Below are 27,910 nucleotides of genomic sequence, written 5' to 3' on the forward strand. Positions count from 1 at the left end.
TGTAAAATGGAAACAGACCCATTATAGAATAAGGAATAATTTAGTTTAATATAAACAATATAAACAATATGAACAATAAAACATAAACAAAAAAATATAAACAATAATTTGTGTTAACGTGTACATTTTTATAGTTCTAATATATATATATATATGATCTATAAAAAATTTACACGCTAACGCAAATTTATAACATGTACACTTATATGGTCGCAGGTGGTGATCTCTGCAAAAATATTATTTGCAAATTAAGCTCTCTTTCTCTCTCTCTTTATATATATATATACTGTATTTTATTTATTTATTTTTTTTTATTACATATAAATATATATTATTTTGTGTAAGGGCTGTCAATCGATCACTGGTGAGTGAATATCACTGAGTATCTCTTCATCATGGTACCTGTTAGTGGGTTGGATATATTATTAGGCAGCAAGTGAACATTCTTCCTTGAAGTTCATATGTTAGAAGCAAAAAAAATGAGCAAGCGTAAGGATTTAAGCGAGTTTCCAATTTCTGATGGCTAGACAACTGAGTTTGAGCATCTCTAAAACTGCTTGTGGGGTATTCCCAAGTCTGCAGTAATCAATATTATCTAATGTGGTCCAAGGAAGGAACAGTGGTGAACCAGCAACAGGGTCATGAGTGGCCAAGGCACATTGATGCACGTGGGAAGTGAAGGCTGGTCCATGTGGTCCGAACCAACAGACGAGCTTCTGTAGCGCAAATTGCAAAAGAAGTTCATAAACATAATGTTCACTTGCTGGCTAATATATCCCTCTCACTGGGATTAGTGTTATCCACTTCTCAGTGGTTATAAAGTATATATATATATATATATATATATATATATATATATATATATATATATATATATATATATATATATAAAATAATAATAATAAAAAAATATATACATAAATCATTAGGACCAACCTCAAGCACCATGACAATACAAGAATTTTTAAAAGCTTCTTAGTGCAATTTTGCTTTTCGCATGCTTTTTTTTTTGTTTTTTTCAAGCATTTACCGATTTATCCCTGAGTGAGTTTATTATGATATTACAATTCAACCAAAGTTAAATCTGATATATAAATAACAGATTTAACAGGTCACATTTTCGATAGGATGCAAATGCCAAAGACCTAAATACCAAACATTACATTGTACCAAAACTGTGCCTTGGGCATCATAGAATGTTTAATTTTCAGAGATGTTCAATTCACACTGTGTATATATTAATTATACATCTAAATCAATTGCACGGTTTGAACACCAGAGGTCCCACTATGCGGAGCACATATTCAATGCAGGTAAATAACTCGAGTTTTTTAGTTACACAACCATTATTTAGCACCTTTCAGTAGTTTTTAAAATCACATCCTGCACCACTACATTCCACGATGTCCGAGAAAGTGGTAAAGAAGTTGAGCATGTTGGCCTATTTGGATCTTTGTTTCTAGTTAATATGGTGCCTTGGGTGCTGCTACAAAACTTTTTGTTTAGGATAGCATTGTTATCTAATCACTAATGTATTCTAGACTAAAACGTTTAAAGGTCAAGTCAGTTTATCTGTTTTGTTGACTCAAAAACAGACACACACACACGTCCTAAGCTTCACAAGGTCCAGACAGTCCACTAATTCTACTAATAACCACACACACACACACACACACACACACACACACACACACACACACACACACACACACATATATACAGGCAGTCGTCGACTTTTGACCTATGCAACTTACAACCATTCGACTACACGGCGTACGACAGTAAGAAACTAAATTGTGTGTGTGTGTGTGTGTGTATGTATATATATATATATATATATATATATATATATATATATATATATATATATATATATATATATATATATATATATATATATATATATATATATATATATGCAACTCTATACACTGCCCATCCAAAAAAAAAATCACCACCTGGATTTAACTAAGCAAATAGGTAAGAGCCTCCCATTGAATAATTGCTGCATGGATGATTATGTTTCAGCTGGAAACAAGTTATTTAACCCTAACTAATACAGTGAGTAGCTTCTCATTTCTTAAACAACCCTGTCGGAAGACACATCCTGTGGTCGCGAGAAAAAGATGTCAGTGTCAGAAGGGTCAATTTAATGGCATACATCAAGCAAAGAAAACCTCTAAGCAGGTTGTTAAAACTACAAAAAATTGGGTTAAGAACTGTCCAACGCATCATTAAAAACTAGAAGGACAGTCGGGAACCATGATCTTCGAGGAAGAAATGTGGCCGATAAAAAATCTTGAATGATTGTGATCAGCGATCATTTAAACATTTGGTGAAATCAAACCGTAAAAAAACAACAGTGGAACTCACGGCTCATGTTTAATAGTGAAATTAAGAGCATTTTTACAGGAACACTGCGGAGGGAACTCAAGGTTTTTTAACAGGGTTGTTGACAAAACATCTGTGTAGCCTTAAGAAAACCGCTTATCATTGAGGCTAATCTGGAAAAACGTCTTCAATTTGCTAGGGGGCATAAAGACTTTGGGGCAATGGAAGAAGGTCATGTGGTCTGATGAGTCCAGATTTACCCTGTTTCAGAGTGATGGGCGCATCAGGGTAAGAAAAGCCGCGGATGAACTGATGCACCCATCATGCCTAGTGCCTAACGTACAAGCCTGTGGGGGCAGTGCTATGATCTGGGGTTGCTGCAATTGGTTAGGACTCGGTTCAGCAACGTTATGAGCCCGAAGAATGCAGACAACTGACTTCCTGAATATGACCAGGTTATTTCATCAATGGATTTTTTTCTTCCCTGATGGCACGGGATATTCCAAAATGCCAGGATTCATCGGGCTCAAATTGTGAAAGAGTGGTTCAGGGAGCATGTGACAATATTTTCACAACTTTATTGGTCACCATAGAGTCCAGACCTTAACCCCATTGAGAATTTTTGAAATGTGCTGGGGAAGACATTGCGCAGCGGTCCAACTCTCCTATCAACAATACAAGATACTGATGAAAAATTACTGCAACTCTGGACGGGAAGAAATGTTGTGACATTGCAGAAGCTTGTTGAAACGATGCCATGGCAAATGCGTGCCGTAATTAAAGCTATATATGTATATACATATATATAAGGTTCTTCTGAAGGATATGACCTCATTAAATGCAGAAAGTGCAGCAATGAGCATAAATGTTCCACTGCACTGCATTGAAATAGCTGTGCTGCTTACAAGCTCATCAAAGATTCAAAACGTTTCAACTTCTGAGAAATAAATGCAGTTGGTTAGCGGTCCAGAGCAGTAAGAAATGTATTGTGCCAAGGCTGATAATCATTCATACCTCTGAAAAAGTTGACAAGGATTTCTACAATTGTAGGTGTTACTAAGAATACTTAGTAAACACAAACTGTGAGGTATCACCATATTAAATATAAATATCGATTTTGGTTATTGGTCATTACTCAAATTAACATTTTATTCCAGCATTTTTACAAAACAGGAAAGTTTATGTACAGCAAAGAGTCTTTGTTTGGTTTTTGCTTTTAAATAGCATTTCACATGTGCACTTCATTCTGCAAAAAGCTATATCTATGAGAGTGCTATTACTTGTAGTGCACCCCCCCCCCCACACACACACACAAGCACACACAAACACACACCCACAGGTGTGGGTTAGGGTTGTGGTTTGGTTTTGGATCTTGATCGTAAGAGGTTATGATTAAACCCTCAGACTAACGGGACAAGAAAGTAAATGATGTCACTGCAGAGCGCATATGGAAGGTGGGAGAAGGAGTGTGTCACGTTTCCGCTTTTAACACTTCCTACATCTCCTCCAGGGTGCCAGGACATGCCTCTATCTGAGCCTTTTGGTGCCAAGCATCACAACCACTAAGAAAATCTAACAGAGTGTTTTAAAGATATTTTCTGACACCTTGTGAATTACAGCTGTATATTTTATAACAATTAAAAAAAAATAATAAAAGAAGCCTGAACTACAATCAACATAGATATATTTTTACATTAAACAATCACAACACAGATATGGACTGGTGTCACATCCAGGCTGTATTCCCACATCATGCAAAGTATTCCCTGGGACATACGGTATATTACAAAAGTGAGTACACCCCTCACATTTCAGCACATTCACTTTTTAGTATATCTTATCAAGGGACAATACTATAGAAATGAAACTTGGATATATTATAGTCAGTGTGCAGCTTGTAAAGATTACCGAACATACAGCCATTATTGTCTAAATAACTGGCAACAAAAGTGAGTTCACCCTAAGTTAAAGTGTCAAAAGTGTCCTGGGCATGAAATTCACCAGAGCTACACAGGTTGTTGCCGGGATCCTCTTCCACGCCTCTATAACGACATCACAGAGACATATTTGGCCACTCCATCATCTTTAGCTTCAGCTTCTTCAGCAAGGCAGTTGTCATCTTGGTGGTATGTTTGGGGTCGTTATTATTTAGGAAAACTGCCTTCAGCCCAGTTTCTGAATAGAGAGCATCATGTTCTGCTTCAGAATGTCACAGTACATGTTGGAATCCATGTTTAGTTTAATGCAACAGCATGCCTCAAAGTAAAGGATTTCCTGTAATAAGATCTAGATTCACAGTGACCCTGAATGAACATGTTTACTGAAAAGTTGTGAAAAAGACATAGCACTAGTCCCTGATAAGATTAGATATCTTATTAGTTAGATTTTTTGAGAATAATATAAGCAAGCTTCAAATTTGTGATTTAAAATGGGTGTCATTTACTAAATGTTTCCCCTTTTTAAATAATTTTAATAACATTTATAAAATATTCTGGAAAAAAAATATACATTAGATTACACTGTGCCTTTTTTATTGTTTTGTTACCGGCTCGTAAAACTGATTTTCAGTTCCGGTAACAAAACAATAAAAAGGCACAGTGTAATCTAATGTTTTTTTCCCGGAGTCTCAGTTTAGGCAATGAACCTGTGTGGTCACGTGTGTGGTCACGTGACTTTCCAGCGTGCAGCGTGAGCACTAAGTAATGAGCACAACAATGAGCAGATAGTTACTGGTGAGATGTAAGATTTGCTGAATTAAAGTTGCTATATCACGTGGCAAGATGACGATTGCAGATCTCACTGGTTCTGGGTTTGAAGAAAGAGATGACAGGCGATGGTTAAACAGACAGAAATTTATTTTATTTTTCCTTAAGTTTTGCCCCGCCATGTTCCACTTCTCCTACTCACGCCAGGACACACACCCACTCGGGGTAAAGCATGTTTCCTCGACGCCAATGCGAAACCCGCGCACACTCACAGATTGGCGCGCTTTCACCTGGCAACCTCCGCTTTCCCACACACATATCCCCATACAAACCATTATACGCACCTCATACACACCGTCAGCTCTGCCCGGTCTCTGGAGTCTGTTACATGCTACGTAAACAGGGCCGTTTCTAGCCTTTTGGAACCCTGGGCAAGATTCCTATTGTCACCCTACCCCACCCTCCCCATGGCTCCCACCCAAATGCTCCACTCCCACACCATACAAATCATTCAATAAAAAAGGCAGCGGCAGGGCGTTCCCTGTTTGATTGGACAAAATGTTTTAAAAATCTTATTTTTGTGAAAATGTATATGTTTTTGTTTATGGATTTATTTAATTCAACTGTACATTGGAGAAAAAATGTTTCCTTGATAACCAATCAAGTGGACTCATGAAACCATTTATCATATCGCATATTGCAATATTGACCACAATATTTACAACATGACATTTTTTCTCAAATTGTAGCAATCCTACTTTTTGTGTGAGACATGCTTTTTTTTTTAATATACATAAGTCAGAAGTTGTTTTGTAATGCATTTTGTAGATAACCTTGTGTGTGCATATATCAACTGTGTATTATGGATGTACATTTCTGAAATTTCTCCAGTTTGTTTACCGTGTTAATTTTAAAATAAAGAATTTTTGAAAAAATGGCAGTAAATCACTGCTCCTTGTTTCTGGTTCACATGCATCTGTACACTATCATTGTGGGCGGAGTTTACACATATCTGCATATGACACACCCACTAGTTAGAAAGCCACGTCTGATAGTCACCATCCACGAAATGACCTGACAGAATAATGACCACTTACAAGAGCTAGTCAATTCCTTCAGAAACTTTGCTCTTTTCGTATTTGTCAAGCAGAGTCCTAAAACTTATAGGGCTCTTCACAACTGGTTTAAAAAAAATAGATTGAAAGTGTTATTTTTCAATATGCATTAAGTTTGTTTTTGTTCTATAACACAAGCATGTCTTCTAAGAGAAATGATCATTTAGATTTTGCGGTTGTCTTTTAACTAAAACCTGTTTTTTAAGTTTGAATGTTTTGGAAGCTTCTCATTCCTTCAAGCTAAACAAGACAGTTTACCAACAAAACCGCCTAGTGATCTAAGCCACCAAAAAACAAATTACCACACAGGTTTGAATTGACAAGAAGGCAACAGCAACTTAAATATCCATTCTTTACATTCAAAAAGCAAATTGTGCCTAAACCTATGCTGAAAACCACAGATGGTTTGGTTCTACTATTAGCATTAATTACAGGAATCTACAGTTGGGTTAAGCTCACTATGTTATATGATGAATGAGCAAGTGTACTGTTAAGGCAAATGTATCTTACAGCTGCATAGAAAATAATAATGACAACACAACAATATGTAGTGCGACATCACAGTCAAGCCACATCCACTACTCAATTCCTTTAGTAAGCACTGCCATCATCAGGGATAACAATATCCTAAAGAACAACTGAAATGTTGTATCCTATTCATGTACATCGCATTCATAAGCCATTTAGCCTCATGATGGTGGCTGAGGTTATTTGACCCTAACGAAATAAAGCTGACAATGAAGAACTGAAAGATGCAATGGGTCATCAGCAGGTCACCTTCATTGACTTTAAAACAATAGTCATGTGACATACCCATGACCTAATTCATGAGGAGGACAGGCCTACCATCATTTAGATTCCTTTGCAGAGCATTTTTTTTAATGAGCCCTTTGCATGAGATCTTTTGTAGCTTCTTTATCCAGAAATAGATTAAACTTCTACAGATACTGTCTAATGATTTATTACTTAGTTGTTGCTTTTTTTTTTTTTATATATAGTTGTCCATTGTTTCCTTTTGTAACTGTTCTTTTTTCTACATGATTTGTTTTCCCAATGTCAGTGTTCTTTACAAGAAAAAACTGATTGTACAGAAAACAATTCTCTGTGGAGCAAGTTTCACAAGTATGGTATGATTAGCATTTGAGGCAAGGAGTGTTTCATTTGGTTTTTGGCTTAAAGCCTTTGCCTTATCCTGCAAATAGAGCTGCCAAGGTTGTGCATAACTTTTATACGCTTTTTACTTTAATTCAACTGAGTTGATTTTGATTAGAAGCAGAACTAGACAAGCTGACACATTCTCTGCAGTGAAAATGGAGGCTGACATAAAATGACAACTGCACTGAATGAGAACAACAAAGACAGGAGTCATCGTGTCTGCTTTTGATAATGAAGATTGTAATTTGCATATAACACACCCACAAACTTTACCATCAGTAAGGTAACCTCACAGAACAATCCCCGATTTCCAATGTTCTTGTCAGTAGGGTCAATTTGGTATTGTGTTGCTTGTATGGAAGGTTGTACTAATGTGTGAAATTCTGTTTTGTCTGGGTTAGAATGGGTTTTTAGATTAGAGTAAGATTGATTTCCCTAATTAAGATTGAGTGTGTTACTGTATGAGAAATAGTAGGATCAATATTTTATAGGAAATTATGCTCAGGATTTAGCACTAAAACACACTTCTGCATTCAAAAGCGTAAATTTCTACAAATATATGTTTCGATAAAACACATTAACATTTTAGTACCCCGTCCCTCAATATTAATGTTCCACCAAATAACATCATTAACAATTTTAATAATTTAATCACCTGTATTACAAATAAAGCCTCAAATGACTGAGGTCATTGATAAGGATAAATATAAAAACAATGCCACTGGCTTTTGTGTTTCTTATGATGTCCTTTTACTGTCCTTTGAATCGGCCCAAATTATGCTACACTCTTTTATGAAAACAGTATACAAAGCACACACACACACGCACATTCACACTGTGTGTCAATAAAGCAACCATTAAGGAAAATCTAGCATATTCAAAAGAGCAGGTCTATTTAGAAATTCTTATCTGAAATATTTTAGAAGCAGTAGCTATAACACTGTTAGATTTGGTCTAAGTGTGATACCCAGTATTTATGATTGGATTTATAAAAATCTATTTGTATAAAAGACAGGAAACTTTTTTGCCGAAAGCCTTTAATGTCTGCCATGACTGTATATAATTTTTTTTTTTTAAGGAGAACGTTCGCCTGAGGAAAATTACAAGCACAACAAAGGCATGCTAAATACCTTTGACAACTATAAAAAAAAAAAAAGAGGGGTGAAATTTGCATATGACACACCCACATCATTCAAATGCACCATCAGTGAGGCAAGTTTTCAGAACAATACAGACTCCCCTAAGACTGTTATGTCTTTAGAAAAATTGCTCTTTTAGTATTTGTCTAGTAGGGTCCTGTAGTGTTCAGGACCCCATCTCTACTCTGGTTCAATGAAAGATTCAGTCACATGATGTTTTTTTTTTTTTTTTTTTTTAACTGTATTTAATTTAAGTTCTTTTTGATAGTTTAAGGTGGTATGATAAACATTATAAGCAAAGTGTTTTTACAGCTGGCAGGTTTTAAAGGAAGTTTTTGAGGGTCTAAAGTTATACAATTAAAAACATTTTAGTGACCTGTTTTTCTGCAACGTTACAGATTTGGCTCTTTTAATAAATTGTATTTTATCGTAAATAAGCCGCTCCAGGTTTTGTCTAAAAGCCATGTTGCTGATAAATAGAAAACAACTGCATCAAAGTGACAGGGCTGACTGGAGGACAATGATGAAATGCATCACATACACAAAACATAAACACAATAGCAGCTGATGACTGAACTCCCCAGAGACTGTGGGTGTGTGAGAAAGAAAAGCCAAACAGAGCAACAGTAGGTGGGGGAGCACATAACATAATGGTCTCCTCTGAAAATGATGTCAAACATATAGAAACAGCTATGAAATGCCAAAAAAAAGTCCTAACAGTCCTGTGAGATTTTCCAAGCATTGGTTTATTTAGTTTAGTGAATTAATCATGATGGCTAACTTACTTAATTTCTGCAGTTGTTTATGCAATAGCCATTGCCCCTGATGGCATCAGTGATGTTTAGCCTATACTTATCACTTCTTCTAGTAAATATATACCACTAGGGTTCAGATGTTTGATTCTTAAAAGGCGTTTAGTAATTTAGTGTGACAGTTGACTCAATATTAAAAGTTTGTGGTGGGAAGCAGGCCAAAGTTTTACTTTTACTCAATTCAATTCGATGCTAATCCTAATCACATGCAAAAAAAAAACAGTAAATGTACAGTATCTGCAGGTCATCTGTTATGCCTTTGGTAAAAGTTGATGATACAAAAATAACCCATGATGTGCACCAAGATCCTATCAAGGGCCCATGACTATATAATGACGAGTATCTTATTTAATACCTGTGTTCTAGTCATGTTTCCTGTGATTTATTACACAGATTACCATTTTGTGGGTCAAACAATAAGATTAAAAGTCAACAGTTACATTATATGGACAAAAAGTATTGGGAAACCTGACTTTTCAAGCTATGTGTGGTTCTTCAAAACTGTTGGAAAAAAGTTGGAGGCACACAAATGTATAGAATGTCTTTGGATGCGGTAGCATTACATTATTTGCATTAAGATAGCTACGTGAAAAAATGGTTTAAATGGGTTAAAGTGGAAGACCTTAGGTGGCCGCTACAGAGATCTGACCTCAATGGTCACCATCAGCGTAACAACACATGGTCACCATCAGCGTAACAACCTTGTAGAACAACCACCACTTACAGAACGCCACCATGATACTCAGAAAATTTGCTCTTTTAGTATTTGTCAAGTAGGGTCTGAAGTTTTCTCAGACCCCCACATCTCTGGTTTTAAAGATAGAAGTGTGTCAGACAAGTTAAAATCTGAAATATATAGCAAAAGATGATAGTTAGATAGCTAGATAGAATAACAGCAAATGAGTTACTGGAACTTTTTTTCCTTTATTAATTAATCCTATATATATATGTATATATACATATATGTGTGTGTATATGTATTTTTTTATTATTAACTTTTTTTGATGATTTATGCATGTAGCTTAGATGTGTTGAACATCTTTGACAATAATTAAAGTAACATTGATATGCACACAATCATTATAGAGTTCTTTTTTTTATGAAAAAACTAATTATGTTATAAATTATTGTGTTTTATATGTGATATACTTTTATATAGTTAAGACTCTTTACAGGAACATCTTCCCAGAAGAGTAGATAATATTATAACAACAAATGAGATGCTGGGCATATAGCAGGGTGTTGTAGTGGGCGGGACATTAAGTAATCTGCATATGACACACCTATACTTTGATGCACATGGTCACCATCAGCGTAACAACCTTGTAGAACAACCACCACTTACAGAACGCCACCATGATACTCAGAAAATTTGCTCTTTTAGTATTTGTCAAGTAGGGTCTGGAGTTTTCTCAGACCCCCACATCTCTGGTTTTAAAGATAGAAGTGTATCATACAAGCTCAAATCTGAAATATATAGCAAAAGATGATAGTTAGATAACTAGATAGAATAACAGCAAGTAAGTTACTGGAACTTTTTTCCATTTATTAATTAATCCTATATATATATATACAGTGAGGAAAATAAGTATTTGAACACCCTGCTATTTTGCAAGTTCTCCCACTTAGAAATCATGGAGGGGTCTGAAATTGTCATCGTAGGTGCATGTCCACTGTGAGACATAATCTAAAAAAAAAAATCCAGAAATCACAATATATGATTTTTTAACAATTTATTTGTATGATACAGCTGCAAATAAGTATTTGAACACCTGAGAAAGTCAATGTTAATATTTGGTACAGTAGCCTTTGTTTGCAATTACAGAGGTCAAATGTTTCCTGTAGTTTTTCACCAGGTTTGCACACACTGCAGGGGGGATTTTGGCCCACTCCTCCACACAGATCTTCTCTAGATCAGTCAGGTTTCTGGCCTGTCGCTGAGAAACACGGAGTTTGAGCTCCCTCCAAAGATTCTCTATTGGGTTTAGGTCTGGAGACTGGCTAGGCCACGCCAGAACCTTGATATGCTTCTTACAGAGCCACTCCTTGGTTATCCTGGCTGTGTGCTTCGGGTCATTGTCATGTTGGAAGACCCAGCCTCGACCCATCTTCAATGCTCTAACTGAGGGAAGGAGGTTGTTCCCCAAAATCTCGCAATACATGGCCCCGGTCATCCTCTCCTTAATACAGTGCAGTCACCCTGTCCCATGTGCAGAAAAACACCCCCAAAGCATGATGCTACCACCCCCATGCTTCACAGTAGGGATGGTGTTCTTGGGATGGTACTCATCATTCTTCTTCCTCCAAACACGTTTAGTGGAATTATGACCCAAAAGTTCTATTTTGGTCTCATCTGACCACATGACTTTCTCCCATGACTCCTCTGGATCATCCAAATGGTCATTGGCAAACTTAAGACGTGCCTGGACATGTGCTGGTTTAAGCAGGGGAACCTTCCGTGCCATGCATGATTTCAAACCATGACGTCTTAGTGTATTACCAACAGTAACCTTGGAAACGGTGGTCCCAGCTCTTTTCAGGTCATTGACCAGCTCCTCCCGTGTAGTTCTGGGCTGATTTCTCACCTTCCTTAGGATCTATGAGACCCCACGAGGTGAGATCTTTCATGGAGCCCCAGTCTGAGGAAGATTGACAGTCATGTTTAGCTTCTTCTATTTTCTAATGATTGCTCCAACAGTGGACCTTTTTTCACCAAGCTGCTTGGCAATTTCCCTGTATCCCTTTCCAGCCTTGTGGAGGTGTACAATTTTGTCTCTAGTGTCTTTGGACAGCTCTTTGGTCTTGGCCATGTTAGTAGTTGGATTCTTACCGATTGTATGGGGTGGACAGGTGTCTTTATGCAGCCAACGACCTCAAACAGGTGCATCTAATTTAGGATAATAAATGTAGTGGAGGTGGACATTTTAAAGGCAGACTAACAGGTCTTTGAGGGTCAGAATTCTAGCTGATCGACAGGTGTTCAAATACTTATTTGCAGCTGTATCATACAAATAAATAGTTTAAAAATCATATATTGTGATTTCTGGATTTTTTTTTTTAGATTATGTCTCTCACAGTGAACATGCACCTACGATGACAATTTCAGACCCCTCCATGATTTCTAAGTGGGAGAACTTGCAAAATAGCAGGGTGTTCAAATACTTATTTTCCTCACTGTATATATATGTAAACTCTATACCCTACTGATTGTGTGCATGCCATATATATATATATATATATATATATATATATATATATATATATATATATATATATATATATATATATTTATTTTTATATATAAGTAACATTGATATGACATGCACACAATCATTATAGAGGTCTTTTTTTTATGAAAAAACTAATGTTATAAATTATTGTTTTATATGTGATATACATTTATATAGTTAAGACTCTCTACAGGAAAATTGTAAACGCATACAGCAACTACATTAAAATTACATCAGAATTTCAAAATGTGAAATGTCCCTAACAACAATTAACAAGTCAAGTGAAATTTGCATATGATATGCAAGCTTCCTGTATGCAGTCACCATGAGTGAGATAACTTTACAGAACAATACCTTCACTGACCCAGTCATTTTCATATGGTTAAAAGGTAGTTTTCTTTGTGTATTTTCTATACTAACTCTATGTGCTCTCTTAATGTACTGTTAAATTGAAGTTTATAGTCTACTTGTATTTATATAGCTAATAGTTCTCAGGGAGATTAATACAGAAAAAGGGTTAGGGTTACAAAAGTATAAAAGCATATTTAATCTTCTGCAGCTAAAATGCACTACAATATAGGCACAGACTCAATATGTTTTGCTGTTAGTGATATAAATATGCATGAAAGAAAAAAAATTCATTGATGAGAAAGACACCTTAATTGTCTAATTTTAAAAGTGCTGTCAAAACCCACACTTTAAACCATATTTTGTAGATCCATTAGTTGCCTGGGTTTCTATTAATGAGCAACCAAAATGGTTGCTGAGTGGATGGGCATTAGTATTGACTTTACTTGACAGCTCCATTCATGTGCACATTAATTAATATTCCAGTTAAGCCTCCTTCACTATGTTGTGAAAAGGAAAAGTACATCCCAGCTTTCATCAACTCTGAACTAGAAAGTCAGGTAACAGACTCCAAACTCCATCTTAAACATACCATTTTGGATAAAATTCCTAGCCTGCTAGTAATACCTCATAACACTTATAATACTTACTATTTCTTTGCATTTCTCTCAACCTAAGTCAACTGTATCTGTTACAGGGGTGGGAAACTTGCACATGACACACCCTTTACATCTGGTCACCATCAGTCCAACATCACAAATTAATCACCATTTACATTAATGCTCATTAGCTATGTTGTTGACTGTTGTTGACTTCTAGCAATCCCATAAAAATTTAATACCAAACATGGTTCTTTTTTAATAATCACATGGAAACAAGCTTCTATTATATTTTAACTAGTTATATTTTTTAACTAGGTTTTTTAGTTTCTTAAGGAGGAAAACTGAAAGTTCTGTTGCAGTCTATTAAAGTAAATGTAATGTAAAAGAAACAGGCAAATACAGAAAGAAATTTTAACTCATTAGCGATTTGTAACATTTCTATGTACAGTACAGCTGTGTGATTAAAAAGGAAAAAATTATATTGTATTTTCGTTGCTCCACATTATGGCTGTGCTGCTTTGAAAAGCAATAAAGGTGAAAATGATTAATGGTAGCAATAAATGCTTTTAGCATAGCCTGCAGTATTAGAATATGCTAACACCCTCAGATGAATCATCTAGCGCTTTTGATTGGTCAAAATGCTTCAACTGCATTACAATTTACAAATACTCTTGCTTTAAAAGCATTTTCAAGCAGAATGCAAAAAAAAACTATATTGTAAAAATACAAGCTACTCATCATGCTGCCTGAATGGGTGGGGCATGAAAAATTTGGCATACGATACGCCCACAATGTATTGCCATAGTAGAAGGTCACCATCCACGAAGTAACCTTTCAGAACAACCACCACTTCCAGAATAGGCACAATTTCTTTGTAAAATTTGCTCTTTTAGTATTTGTCCAGTAGGTTTCTTAGTGTCTAAGGAGCCCCAATTTCTGATGTAAAAGTAGATCAACTCTGTTTTGTATATCTGTTTCATTTGTGTTTTTTTTTTTAGATTGTTAAAAATGTTATCTTGGTTGTTAACATTAGGAAAAGACTTTAACCATAGTGTGTCATGTGCACTTGATAAAAAATATTGAGGACATTTACCCCTTAATGGTCATTGGTCTAGTTATGACCAGGGATGTTTACCGGTATGTGAGATTTACTTGCTGAAATGAATCTAGCCTGCTTTATTACACTGCAGCAAAAACATGGTTTTGATTTCCTCAGGAGCTCAGCAGGAGTTTGCAGCACTCGTTATAGGTTTTTGATGTGACCCAGGCAGCAGGGAGCATCTCAGTAATGGAACTGATTAAGTCTCACCTCAGCTATGAATTTGAGCTTTGTCGTACAGGTTTAGAAAGTGACCAGGTTTAGAAATTTCCAGACAGGAAATGTTTTATTTGACTTGTGAGTGAAGCCAGGTTGTTTTTTGGGGCCTTATAAGACATGACACAGGAAGAAGTGTGTAAGAGTCAGACAGGTTGAGAAGAGCTAAGTGGTGGAATCTATACTCATATTAGGCTTTTCTAACATACCTATTTAAAAAAAACTAAAACAAACTAAAAAGCATGTTTAACTTTTGTACTTAATCTACATGTAAAATTGATTGAATGTCTTTGATTTATATTTTTGTCTTATTGCCCAGTGACCAAAAGATAGGTGCTTTACTGAGCTTATGATTATTACCAGTAGATTTATCACACTGGCCCCATTTTAAATCACAGTATCAAGCATCTGTTTTCATTTATAATTTCAGTGGCTCATGGTTAATTTTTTCAAAATATAAAAAAGTCAACATGGCAGCCATTTCAGCTAGAAAATTAGAAAGAAAACCTTATTTGGGACAAAACAAAAACAGGTTTGAGATTACTCGTTGTAAGCTTCTTTCACATGCGCATCAATAAATGACCAGCAGGAAAGATAAGAGCTGCAATCGAATGAGTGATGTCACTGAAAAAAGGCCAGCGGGGGTGCATGGGAAACTCCAGGGGGAGTTACGCATTTAAATGTGTCAAGCCCAGCTGTGCTCCCCAATGTGCTTAAGGCCTGGTGGTGCAAAGGCTCTGTGAGCCAACCAATAACAGCGTCCAGGCAGGAGGCGCCCCTTATACATATGCTAATAAGGCTCTCACCCTGTGCCCTGTCACTGCGGATAAAGGAGATGGTCTGTGAATCACTATGAAGCGTTTGGAAATCCTGCTGCTATTTTAATAAGCAATAAAGTAGGTAGCTATTGAAATAAAGATGCACATATCAAAGAGTTGGCCTAATACCAGGAGAGAGACAGATGGAGAGTGTCAAGTCTACTACCACCTGTTTTAAGATTATTTAAAATGAGAATAAACTGAACCAAGCAGATGCTGCTTTGGAAGTTAATTGAATAAAAACAAAGAAAAAGTGACAATGCTAATTTCTACTCTAATCGGTTGTGTTGAGTTTGTGGCACAACACACAACATAATATCTATAATATTACAATATTTTTGCTAACCCAGCTAAATTATAGTACAACAATTGCAATTGTATGTGTACAAAATAATCTTGGAAACGTGCACATTAAAGGGATTTTAGCTAAATGCCAAACGCTAACGTGCCTTGAAGAATTTTCGCACACATGCAAATTTTAAAAAATGCAAATAATCTTATTTAAATTAGAAATTCACATCAGATACCCAATTTTCCATTCGAGTCATAAGAGATTTGCTTCAACAATTCTTTGTTCTAATTGTTCTTTTTTTTCCTTAAAAAAATATGCATTGAATCAATTATTTAAATAAATAAATAAATAAATAAATAAATAAATAAATAAAACAGATGTAATTTCTTGACTAGAAAGGAAATACAGTAGCTGTAATTGATTTGGCGAGCAGGTAAAATCAATCTGTAGTCAATGTTTGTGCAAATTAGGTAATGGATATAAAATACATTAGCAGTGAAAAATACCATTAAGTATTAATTATAACCAGGGTTGTTTGCACAGAAATTGAAATCAAAAGTGCAGCATTCGCCCACATGATAAGGAGGATGGATAAATTTGCCACTGTTTCAAAACCAGCTCTTAAATGCCACTTTCATAACAACAAACTAAGTTAGTGTTACAAGAAAAAAGTCTTTCCTAGGACTTTTCAAAAACAATGATCAGAGCAACACTACAAATACACAGTGCATCCTGTGTTGTCAGGTTAGAACCTAGACTTACTTCTATGAAGGGTGCCAATAGTTATAGATGGCTGTTGTTTTAAATTACAATGCTATACATGTAAGTTTTGAGCCAGGACTAAAGCTATACAGTGTGATATCTTCTTATCTCCTGGAAGCATCTTCCCTTTCCGTTTGTGGTGCATGATGGGACAGGTTAGTGTGAGGTATCCCCTGACCTACATGCTATTTGTTTGACAAATATAGTCAAATGTGAGCTCACTAGACAGTTATGCATACTTGATAACCATCTAAAATAGTGCATTTGCTTGCAGTCTGAGACACAGCCAGCATCTCTGTCCCATAGATCATTCAGTGTGAGATAATTACTCAGCCTTTGAAAACCCTGACATTCTGCATCAGAAACCCCTGATTTGTCACCAAGACTGTGAATCAGAATTGACTTTTTAGATTTATGCCAGATTACATACATCAACAGAAAAAAAAAACTAGATTGGAAAGTCTTTAAATAAAAAACACAACACTTTCTGTCTCACTGAAGATTAGAATCAATGACTCTGTTGAGCAGCTCTGACAACCGCAAGCTTACAGAACGCTTTCAAGTCCTTGTTACGTCTATCATTGAGCCTTAATGTGACTAGACCCTATGGAGAAAAGACAGCTTTACGCAAGTCGAACTTGCAGGTTGCTATAAACCAGTATTTCCACACTGATTAAATAATGAAGGCAAAATAGCCTGAACCAGACTTTCTGCATTATTTCTGGGTTTGGACATACACATTTACTCGCCGTACACAGATGTGCGCACAGCACTGTTAGCCTCCATTAAGACATCTGTTTGCTCTGAATTTTTTCAACTGGAAAGAGAGACAAAATTTGTCACATGGCATTCAGATGGTGAAAGAGACAGTTTTTCCTTATCGGATAGCTGAAACTCTGAAACTAAATCAGCAGCAGAAAAAAAAAAAGAGTCTGTACCATAGAGACGGACCTGCACCAACAGAACTGGCTTTGTGGAGCCTTAGAGTGGGAGTGGAAGTACTTTCTTTCCCCTCCGCAGTGTGGGAGGAAAAGAAAAACAGAATAAAAGCTGCTCTCAGTGTGCTAACGGACGTCACAGGCTTGGCTAGAGGAGAGGGAAAGTGAGCTTGTGCAATGCCTCATAAAAGAAAACTAAGTAGAAGAAGAGTGGTCCAAGGTCTGCTCACTTTTTCTTCAAAAGAGTTATATTCTATAGCCATCTATATTGGTTTTATGTATTTGACAGCGTCTCTTTTGTTTCAAGTAAAATGTGTGCTCATGAGCTTTGTGTATAGATTCTATTTAAGTAAACTAGGGTCAAAACTGGCCTAAAACAGCACAAAGCTGCAATTAGAAACGGGGCTTCAATTAGTTTCAAAGATGTAAATGGGCCAGCGGTAAAGCTGAGACACATTAAGACTGTTTATCCTGCTTTTGCTACAGTAAACATCTTGAGCACCTGTGTGTGCACCTTTGAGTGTGTTTATGTCTGTTACCATGCCCACAGTTTAGTCCTGGGAAATGTACGCAAAGCAATTCACAAAAACACAAATCTCAAGTCTGCCATGTTACAAGATCTCACCCTGGACCTACCCGGGTAATCATTTTGGGGGGCAACGCCACAAATTCTGAAATAAGAGTCAATGTTATGGACATCATCATAATCACCCATCGTCGAGATTAAATGGACTAAAAGTAATCAGGGTTTGTTGCCAGGTTGTGCAGCATGAATATTTTACTATCTAAAACCTCTCTCTATTGTATTGAACCACAGCCTTGTTAAATTCTTGATTCTGATTGGTCAAGGTTGATTCGTTCACTTTAAGCCTGCTGTAATTCAAATCGCAGGTTCATATTAAATCAGTAATAGTTGATATGGTTACGTTTTCTGCTATCAGATGTTAAATGCGTATATTAAAAGTCACCTATATCACAGCTTTTTTGACATAAAAAAAAAGCAGTAACTATGTTTCTTGAGTCTTCAGAGTAGAGGGCTTAGTCCTTTCTCTATAAGCTATTGTTTGTAGCATGAAGACAGAAAGAGGAAGAGTGAATGGTGATGGAATGTCTGTTTATAGCTGCTGTAATGGAAGTGGATAACATTGACTATAACTGAGTGAGGCTGCACAAACAATTCTGTATTTGCTCTTATTGTATAAACGAACAATGATAAAAATACATCATGAACATACAAGATTTAGGAATATAATGTTACAGTGTTGGCCAAGTAATAGCTAAAAAATATAACCGTGATTGTTTATAGCAATTATTTAAAATACAAAAATCTCTGAGCCAGCCATAGATGGTGAAACAAATGTATGGTCAGCCTGTGATCTAATAATATGCACATCCTTTACAAGCAAGAGGCCATAAGCTTGTATCTTTAAAACACTGCTTACGCATACATTATTATTGTTTACTGCAACAAGCGACCCAGATTCAGAATGCACCCTGTACATCACCGCAAAAAATGTCACAGGGGTTTCAGAAGCATGCCTGGACTACACCGAACGGCAACTGACTGCACTGTTGCAGCGCTGCCAGGAACTACATTAACCCCCAAAACACGCGTGGCATTCGTGCTGATGGAGTGAGTCACCACAGGGAAAAGCAGCGACCGTGTCGAGAAGTTCAGAACACTCCTGTCACAACTCGACACAAGATAATCTCAATCACCTTAATAGGGCTGAGGACACACAGATATTTGAGTATAAATCAGGTGCTTGGTTTTGCTGCACCAACAAACAAAAAAAACTAAGAGAAAGTGTAAGGCACACTAAACGGAACATCAGAAAAAGGGAAGGATGTGCTTGTGTGGATCTTTGCTGAGGACAGTTTCCTTTAGCAAAAAAAAAGATGAAGCAGCAGAATTATTTTCATAATAATTACTTTGGTTTTGGATTTTAACTTTGACAAATCAGAAAAAAAAGATCTCAATTCCTTTTGATCTGAAAGGATCTGAATATGTTCAATCCCATAATACTGTGAACGGTGTAGTGATGGTGACGCCAATTTACAATAATATATATATTGTGTGCGGTAGTATGTGCATTCACAATATATTTAATTCCTTAAAAAATGAATGATGCTCACTGGAAGAAAAAAAAGAAAGAAGGCGCTTAAACCCATACAGAGGTGAATCTAATGGTCTGAAGAATGCAGCAAAATAGCAGGATGTCTATAGCACAAAGCGTCGATGCCTCTGCCATGTAGAAGGTTAAAACTTGGCCAAAATGACGAGTTCCAGAAATGGTAATGAAATGTTTGTGGTGTGCAGACTCCATGCTCTGCATTGGCCATGTCAATGTCTAGACTGAAACCTCCTGAAAACATGTCTTTTGAATTAAAGACGCACAAAGAAACCCTGGTTCAAGATCCTTTACAAATATTTCATCCTTGTTAGGCATTACAGAAAAAAATTATAAGGTGCCACAGAATATCAGTTTTGAAGATGTCTTTTCTGCACAAAAAATTCATAGTGAAATCTCAAAAAGAACTTCATACAATTCTATAATTTGATGCTAATCAAATCAAAAACAGTGCACACCTGAAGTGATGGGACTTTGAATGATGTTAGAAGAGATTTTTATAGCTGGAAGAAACTAATTTGTCCCAAAAAGATGCTTCAGATCATATCCTGTATATTAAATTCCCAATTATTGAAAAAAATGACAATTAATATGTGAATTGAACAAATGCATTGTCAGGCTGCGTGTTACTTCGCTAAACTCAGGAATACATCACAAGCACAAAACCACAAGTGGGGTATGAGTTGCTCAATTTGTTGAACAGGAACAAATAATTTCATTAATATTGTTGCTTTCACTTCGGGAACTTTCAGTTGACATGTTGCAATCTTGGGTTTCAGATATGATTCGTTTTGTAGTCCATGCAGTTCACTTGCTAAGCATTTGTTTGTTTTGCATTACATATATGCTAATAAATGTAGACAAGATTTAATGCTACATTCAAATACAAACCATAACTTGGAATTTCTGACCTCAAACTAGAAAATAAAACAAATAAAACTCCCCCTAAACTTGGAATTTCTGACCTCAGACAAGAAAAAAAAAAAAAAGAAAATCTTGGAATTTCTACTAAAATATCTCGACCCAAATTTTAAGTGATCAAGTCAAAATACTTGCTTATACCATAAACAGTAAACAAAGTAGCCCCTCTTACTTTAAATGAGCATATACAAGTATTTGCTTTAAATCAATCAACATAAAAATATATTACTTTGCTACATCTATAACACTGACTTTACAATTCGCTGTTTTGAGAAGGAAAAAATACATAACTCATCACAGTTCTCTGACTCGCTTGTTGATAACAAAATTCGAACACTGGGGCGATCATCATTTTCGGCCCCACTTTGTAGCCCACATACACAAAATCGTCCAAATTGATTTCCACTTCTGATTGAAACTGTAGCATAATTCCACTTCTAATTGGAAAAATTTAGCTACAGCAACACAAGAACGTAATAAATATACATAATGTTTTTTGTGACTCTGGTCAAAGTATCATAATTGATCATCATAATCTCAGCTCTAAGCAAAAAAATGAACCCTGTTAAAAAAACTCCTATATTTCTATATGATAGCAATTCCAAAGACATGATCTGGAAAACATGTTACACCCACAATCTGTTTACATATACAGTGGAACCTCGAAACTCACGACCTTGACACTCGTGACCTCGATAATTCGCAACTTTTTATTTGGAACCAGACTAAGATCTGAAAGTTTGCGAGAAGCCATTTGAAAAACAATTTTATTATTGTATTATTCATTTAAAGTAGTAAATAAAACATGCATGACAAGTAATTCACAATTTTTGTTGAGTTTACAGTACATGTACGATTCCCCTTGAAAAAGGAACCATAAAAAGAAGAGAGTCAAAAAAGTTTTTGTTACTCACGAGGGGTCATAAGAGCGTAACCCTGCGAGTATCGCGGTTGCACTGTTACATTATTACACTTATTAATATTACTGCACTATACACTATTAATATTAATGAAGAAAAACAAATCAATGAGAGGAAAGCATAAAAGCATTTCTTTATGAAACATGCTGAAACAGGGCTTTTCATATTGAGAGAGTCAACAACTGAACAAACAAAATGTCTGGAAATTGACAAGGGAACAACTGAGCAGCTAATGACATCTTATGAGACTCTGCCTAAAAGTTGCTTCAGGTCAGGCTTCATTAGAAAAGACACAACCCTCTGGGAATGGATTTTTCTGAAATATGAAGGGACAGTGCTTAATAATCATGCATGTATGTACTGTATGTATGTATGTATGTATGTGATCTTTGCCTATGCTGTTCTTCTAAAAAAAACTATAGATCTTAGTTGATCTTTACTCAGTTGACCTACAGTTTCTTCAGTAGACGGATTAGGCTAAGCTTTTATTTCTTTTGTAACCGAATGCAATACAGCAACAAATCAGGCCTTGGTTAAAGTGTTAGTACTTATTATTTATTTCCACATTGCGTAGTACATGTGTGTCGCAAACATAAGACAGGACGTACGATTACACTGGAGAAAGACACAGTAAATATGATTCTTTCCTTCACTTCCAAAGTTTTGTAAAGTTTCCGACATTACCCACAACGCTAGTGGAAATTCCTTTCAAACTAAACACTGCAATGTAGTGTTGCTTTAGTGCTTCAGTCTGTCCAGCTTTATACTCCTTTATCTGCTCAAACAGTCCAGCTTCCAAATAAGCTTCATGTGAATATCTATTTACAGCTGGTTTGTGAGATACACTGGTAAAGGAATGTTGCTATGATCAAGACTCAGGCTAAAACAAAATCATTTTACTGCTGTTGCTGTTTCACTGCTATTTAGTCTCTGCCGTAAAATCACAACAGTCTTCGGGCAGTTCTAAAATAACTATTATGTAATAACAAAGGAAATTTCCAAAATTTTAATTCAGACAAATATAAGCACTTTTTTTACTTATTTTTATTAGCCAATACATTCACTTATGTTTTACATCCCTATAAACATCCCCGTTGCACATGCAGAGAAACACAAGTAGCTTTGCCCTGCTTTATTTCAGTCAGATCTTTTTTTACTTTCCTTCTCTTTGAATTGATGTGAACGTTCTGTCCCCTCCAAAAAAATGCAATCTAAAGGTCATACTAAGTCACATTTTCCTTTCACAAACTTCTGAAACTGGATAACAGGCACAATAGCTGCAATACAATATTGTTTATCATCTTATTTGTTTAAAATTAAATAGCTGTGACTGTGTCACAAAAGTAAATAACTACAAATATTTTGAATATCTTTATTTTCTCAGGTCACTATAACGGATGCGGTTTCCATTTTCTGGATTAATGTGAAAGTAGCCCTAAACTGATTAAAATCATTCTTGAAACTTTCTTTCCAACAATTTTTTTTTTTTAAGATTGCAATCTTAAGAAGACATTTTGGTGAAATTATCACAAACAACCAAAACTTATTTGGAAAATACTATAATTTTCACTGCCTCACTTTTACATACTATGCATTAACTGTACCGTCAATGTCTTTATCTTCATATTTTACTCTATTACTTCATTTTATTTTCCTAGTCTTTATAGTTTTTGTATTTTTTAAAGCACCAGCACACCATAACATATTCATGCTAAATGTAATCCATGATATTTGGCAATAAAGGGGCTTCTGATTCTTTACTCCTTGAGCCCACGTCCCCGCCCACATTCGCTAAGCCTCGCCCCCACAATATTAGTTGCCTATTATTGTACAGTATCTTTAAAATGATTGACAGGTCACACGTCAAAACAGTAATAAGTATTACAGATCGGTCGCCAGTTTCTCAAGCGGATTTTATCAGCCAGAACTTTTCTTGTTTATTCTCACATGTCTAGTAAATCTTTCAGGGTCTTTTATTTATTTATTTATTTTTAAAAGTACGCACTAAAAAAAAACGCCCATTGCACCTTTAAGGGGGAGAAACCGGTGTTTGAGAAACCTGACAAAAGAGAATTTAGTTTCGGGGGTAAAAAAGGAGGTGGTAAGAAAAAAAAACACAAGGAAAAAAATCTTATCTATCTATGCATTTAAATAAAAAAAAAAAGAAATGCAAATAAGAAGATGAAAGCAGTCTCTCTGGATCTCTATTCAGAAGACCTACTGAGTTTCTGAAGGACATGAAGATGTTGAGCATGAAAGCGAATTTAAAATCAAAAGACAGACAGACAGACAGACAGACAGACAGACAGACAGACAGACAGACAGACAGACAGACAGACAGACAGACAGACAGACAGACAGACAGACAGACAGATAGATAGATAGATAGATAGATAGATAGATAGATATTAGCGAGTCTCCGACAGGAACACTCAGGGAAACGGGATGTTCTCGGGATAAATGGTGGGCCGCTTCTATTTGGTGAAAGAAGAGCTTGTTCGCATTTCGGAAAATATTTCAGTCAAAAATGAGCTGTTTCAGGTGTTTGTAAATATCACCCAGTATGTAAAAGGGGAAAAGAAAACAACACATTTGTGTTAAATACGGACAATATGATTAAAAAAAAACAAAACAAAACAAAACAAAAAAACTAATCAAACGGTTCGGAGGTTTGGATGCTTACCGGACAGCTCGTCTGGTTCCAGTCCGCTTTCGGTGTCGAGTCCGCAGATAACGAAGTAGTCCGCGAACCGGCAGGAGTTGGAGCTGAAGCCGGTGCTCATTTTGAGGCTGGTCCGGTCGTGGCCGTGTGTCCGCCGTGCTGCTGAGGTGCATATTACTATTACACAACCATAAGTCCTGGTTTATTGCGCGTAGACATCGCGGACGCGCTCTATCAAATATTTATATATATGACGAAGAAGAAGAAGTAGAAAAAATTAAAGCGCGAACCCGTGAATTGCGGCGACGAATTGCATTGTGGGCGTTCATACAGCTGGTTTTTTTTTTTTTTCGACCGCTCCTCTAGCTCGGGTTTGTGCGGCGCATGCGCAGTCTGCAGCGGTCACATAATAGGATTACCCACAGCGCGCGCACACACACACACACACAAACACACACACTACATGGTGGGGACTCCTGACTGAGTGGTTACTCGTGGGGACACCGATTTCTAAATACATTAAGGCCACAATTTTAAGTCAGATGTCTCTTTTGGATTTTTTTGTTTATTGTTTCTTCTATTCTGGTGGGGACGTCCCTATTTTGTCTTACCACCAACCACCTCTAGGTGTCACTATTATAAATTATCTGCAGTTTATCCAATTTACATGCAATTAAAACTGTGTATAACATTAACGAAGATGAAGATTAAGTTCAGACCATAACTAAAGTGTTGTTCAAAAGGGAGAATTTAACTGTTTTTATTTATTTATTTATTTATTTATTTATTTATTTGTTTATTTATTTATTTATTTATTTTTATTTTGCTTTTCACTATTTCCCATCATCCCTTGTATTTGAATAGACAATTTCTAAGAAAGTAAACAGTAAAAAAGCCTTACCTCACTTCCTGTTTAACACATTCAATTCTCTTCAATTCTGAGAGTCTGAATAGTCACACATTTTGGTATCTACAACACTCATGTTATATGACAAGCGGGAAACGTTTATGTTCATTTACACCATCATGGTCTAAAATAAATAATGATCTGTGCATACTGGAATCTATTTAAATTAAAACAGCATGTGATCAACCGTGTTGCACGATATATTGCTAATATATCTATATAAATATTAGGTAGAAGTAGAAGATATTTGATGTACACCCATGATTAAGAACCACCTGAAAAGTTTGGACATTTAGGCAATTCCACAAAAACTAAAATCTGTGACATCATAATTCTCTTTAACATTTATTTGTCAGCAACTTGAACTAAAATGTTTCTGAACATGTTGCCTTTAACAAACATATGAAAAAAAACATCCAATAAAAGCTTTTCACTTTTAAATTTTTCACTTCATGGAATTAATGCGATTTCTTTACATAAAATTTGACTGCCTGCTGGGGATTTTTTATAAATGCACACCATGCACTGGCGTTTACTAGGAACCTGGCCAAAACTGATGTAGTCCATTAGAGTCTTTTCCACAGCCTGTACCTCCTCTGTAACCACTTTCTCCGTGGGTTTTGTAAAGATCCTAAATAAATTAAAAGTAATTAGAAATTGTGATAAAAGTGACTCATTACATATCATATCATTTTACCTATAGCTTTCCCATAATTCCCTACATTAGCTGCCTACATACCTGCAGAATTTGAGGGTGGAGGTGATGCATCATTTTCTTTCCCGTTTTCAGAGTCTGATCCTTCACTGTCCATCAGTACTCTCTCTAGTAAACACAGCACCCACAGAGAAAATAATTATAGCTCAATACGTGGAAAAATATTTTTTAAACTGCTACATCCATTAAATAATCTAGAACCAACGTTGGTGTTCCTGTTAATCATAACATGGAATTTAAGATTTTTAAAACATCTTTATTTACTCAGGCCTGTTTTACCTTGTGGATCAATCTGGATCTCATCTACATTTCCTCCTTTAAATTGAGATTTAAAGGAAGGCTATGGCTAGAAGAACTTTACTTATCTTCGCCAGCTGTAATGTACCTTTAGGTAGCCTGTAGTACTGCTGATGCACCCTGATGTCGTGTCCTAAAAAGTCAGCAAGGTCATCCATTTCATTGTCTTTCAAATTAAGGACCTTGGACATAATGGCCATGTGCTTTCTTAGTCTAGTGGAGGATAACGCTTCATGGTGTTCTGCTCAACAGCTTTTAGCAATCTGACGAATAATGTCTGATCATCTAAAGTGACTCAGTGCTTGTGGTCTTTTTTCACATCTTCAGCAATAGGAAGAAGTTGCAGAGAGTTCCACTTTGCCTCGGTCAAATTTCGGCCTGGGCTGAGACACACTTACTGCATTTAATTCTCCAGATTTGTTTGAAGGCTTGGACATTGCCAAGGGTGTTCTTATCACCTGACATCATCGCCTCACATTCAATAATGTTTGCCATCTTCTTGAGGTTGTGCCCAAGCTTCAGTGCTAAAGATGGTGTTTTGTAAGTGCTTGTCTCCTCATTCAAGCCAGACACACTGTGAACTGCTTCCACCATCCGTTTTCTTCTTCAGCATCATGACCTTCACATTTGAATTAACAGGTGAAGATAATTCTCCACTGTCAGATGTAGAAGACTGTCAAGTGTTTGTGTTCAATTAAGAGGATTCTTTGGTTCCACTGCTCACCAATGAACTAGAACATTTAACCCCCAACCTTGCGGGGACCTGCTGATCGGTAAACCAACACCTTACCCACTGAGCTATCACTTCCCACTTGTGTAATAAACTTTTCAATAAGCCTAATTAACCAATATGGCTTCTATTCCATACTTTAACAACAGGTAACTCATATTAAAAGTAGGCCAAACAAGTCTTTCAAAAAAGTCAAAGAAATAAAGCAATCTTTTAAAACGGTCTCTTTAATTAACAAATAGATTTACAGTTTAATGCCACAAAGTAGAGAAACTATTAGATATCAAAAGAGAAATGACAATGATATCTTGGCAATGATGGAGCTTGAAACCACAACCATGTGGGATCTGCTGATTAGTAAACTTATGCCTTACCCACTGAGCTATCAGATCTGACTTGTGCATGCAGTCAAAAAGCCTAATGAACCAGCATGGCTTCTTTTGCATACTTTAAAACCATGTAGCTCATATTAAAAGTAGGCCAAAGAAGTCTTTCAAAAAAGACAAAGAAATAAAGCAATCGTTTAAACAGGTCTCTTTAATTAACAAATCGAATTTAGAGTTTAATTTTACAAAGTAGACAAACTATTATATTTCAAAAGAGAAATACAATTTTTACCTTGGCAATGCTGGGGCTTGAACCTACAACCTTGTGAAGACCTGATGACCATTAAACCAAGGCCTTACCCACTGAGCTATCAGATCTGACTTGAGCAAGCAGTCAATAAGCCTAATAAACCAGCATGGCTTCGTTTCCATACTTCAACAACAGGTAACTCATATTAAAAGTAGGCCAAACAAGTCTTTCAAAAAAGTCAAAGAAATAAAGCAATCTTTTAAAACGGTCTCTTCAATTAACAAATCAATTCATGGGTTAATGTCACAAAGTAGACATACTATTAGATATCAAAAGAGAAATAACAATGATATCTTGGCAATGATGGAGCTTGAAACCACAACCATGTGGGATCTGCTGATTAGTATACTTATGCCTTACCCACTGAGCTATCAGATCTGACTTGTACAAGCAGTCAGAAGCCTAAGGAACCAACATAGCTTCTTTTC

General features: G+C 36.1%; 1 protein-coding gene and 1 long non-coding RNA gene across 4 annotated transcripts in view; both read right to left on the reverse strand.

Moving 5' to 3' along the window:
- dennd5a (DENN/MADD domain containing 5A) overlaps positions 1 to 24,759 on the reverse strand; it is a 45,689-nt gene extending 20,930 nt beyond the window's left edge. Inside the window, exon 1 of one of the 2 annotated variants that reach the window (XM_083558056.1) lies at positions 24,219 to 24,759. In XM_083558056.1, the coding sequence (XP_083414182.1) occupies positions 24,219 to 24,318 (100 nt within the window). In that variant the 5' untranslated portion in view covers positions 24,319 to 24,759. The remainder of the gene's footprint in view (positions 1 to 24,218) is intronic. The other variant, XM_083558055.1, reaches the window with a different exon arrangement.
- An 849-nt stretch (positions 24,760 to 25,608) lies between these two features.
- Positions 25,609 to 26,397, reverse strand: LOC310736137. 2 transcript variants are annotated; one of them, XR_014536475.1, is made up of 3 exons: positions 26,205 to 26,397; positions 25,844 to 25,927; positions 25,609 to 25,735 (listed from the first exon to the last, which is right to left on the reverse strand). It is a non-coding gene; the product is annotated as an uncharacterized lncRNA (long non-coding RNA). The 2 variants fall into 2 exon arrangements; XR_014536476.1 differs by lacking the exon at positions 26,205 to 26,397 and adding an exon at positions 26,084 to 26,148.
- Positions 26,398 to 27,910: the final 1,513 nt, after the last annotated feature.

This window comes from Silurus aristotelis (genome assembly GCF_946808225.1).
Source record: "Silurus aristotelis genome assembly, chromosome: 13".
NCBI classification, from domain to species: domain Eukaryota; kingdom Metazoa; phylum Chordata; class Actinopteri; order Siluriformes; family Siluridae; genus Silurus; species Silurus aristotelis.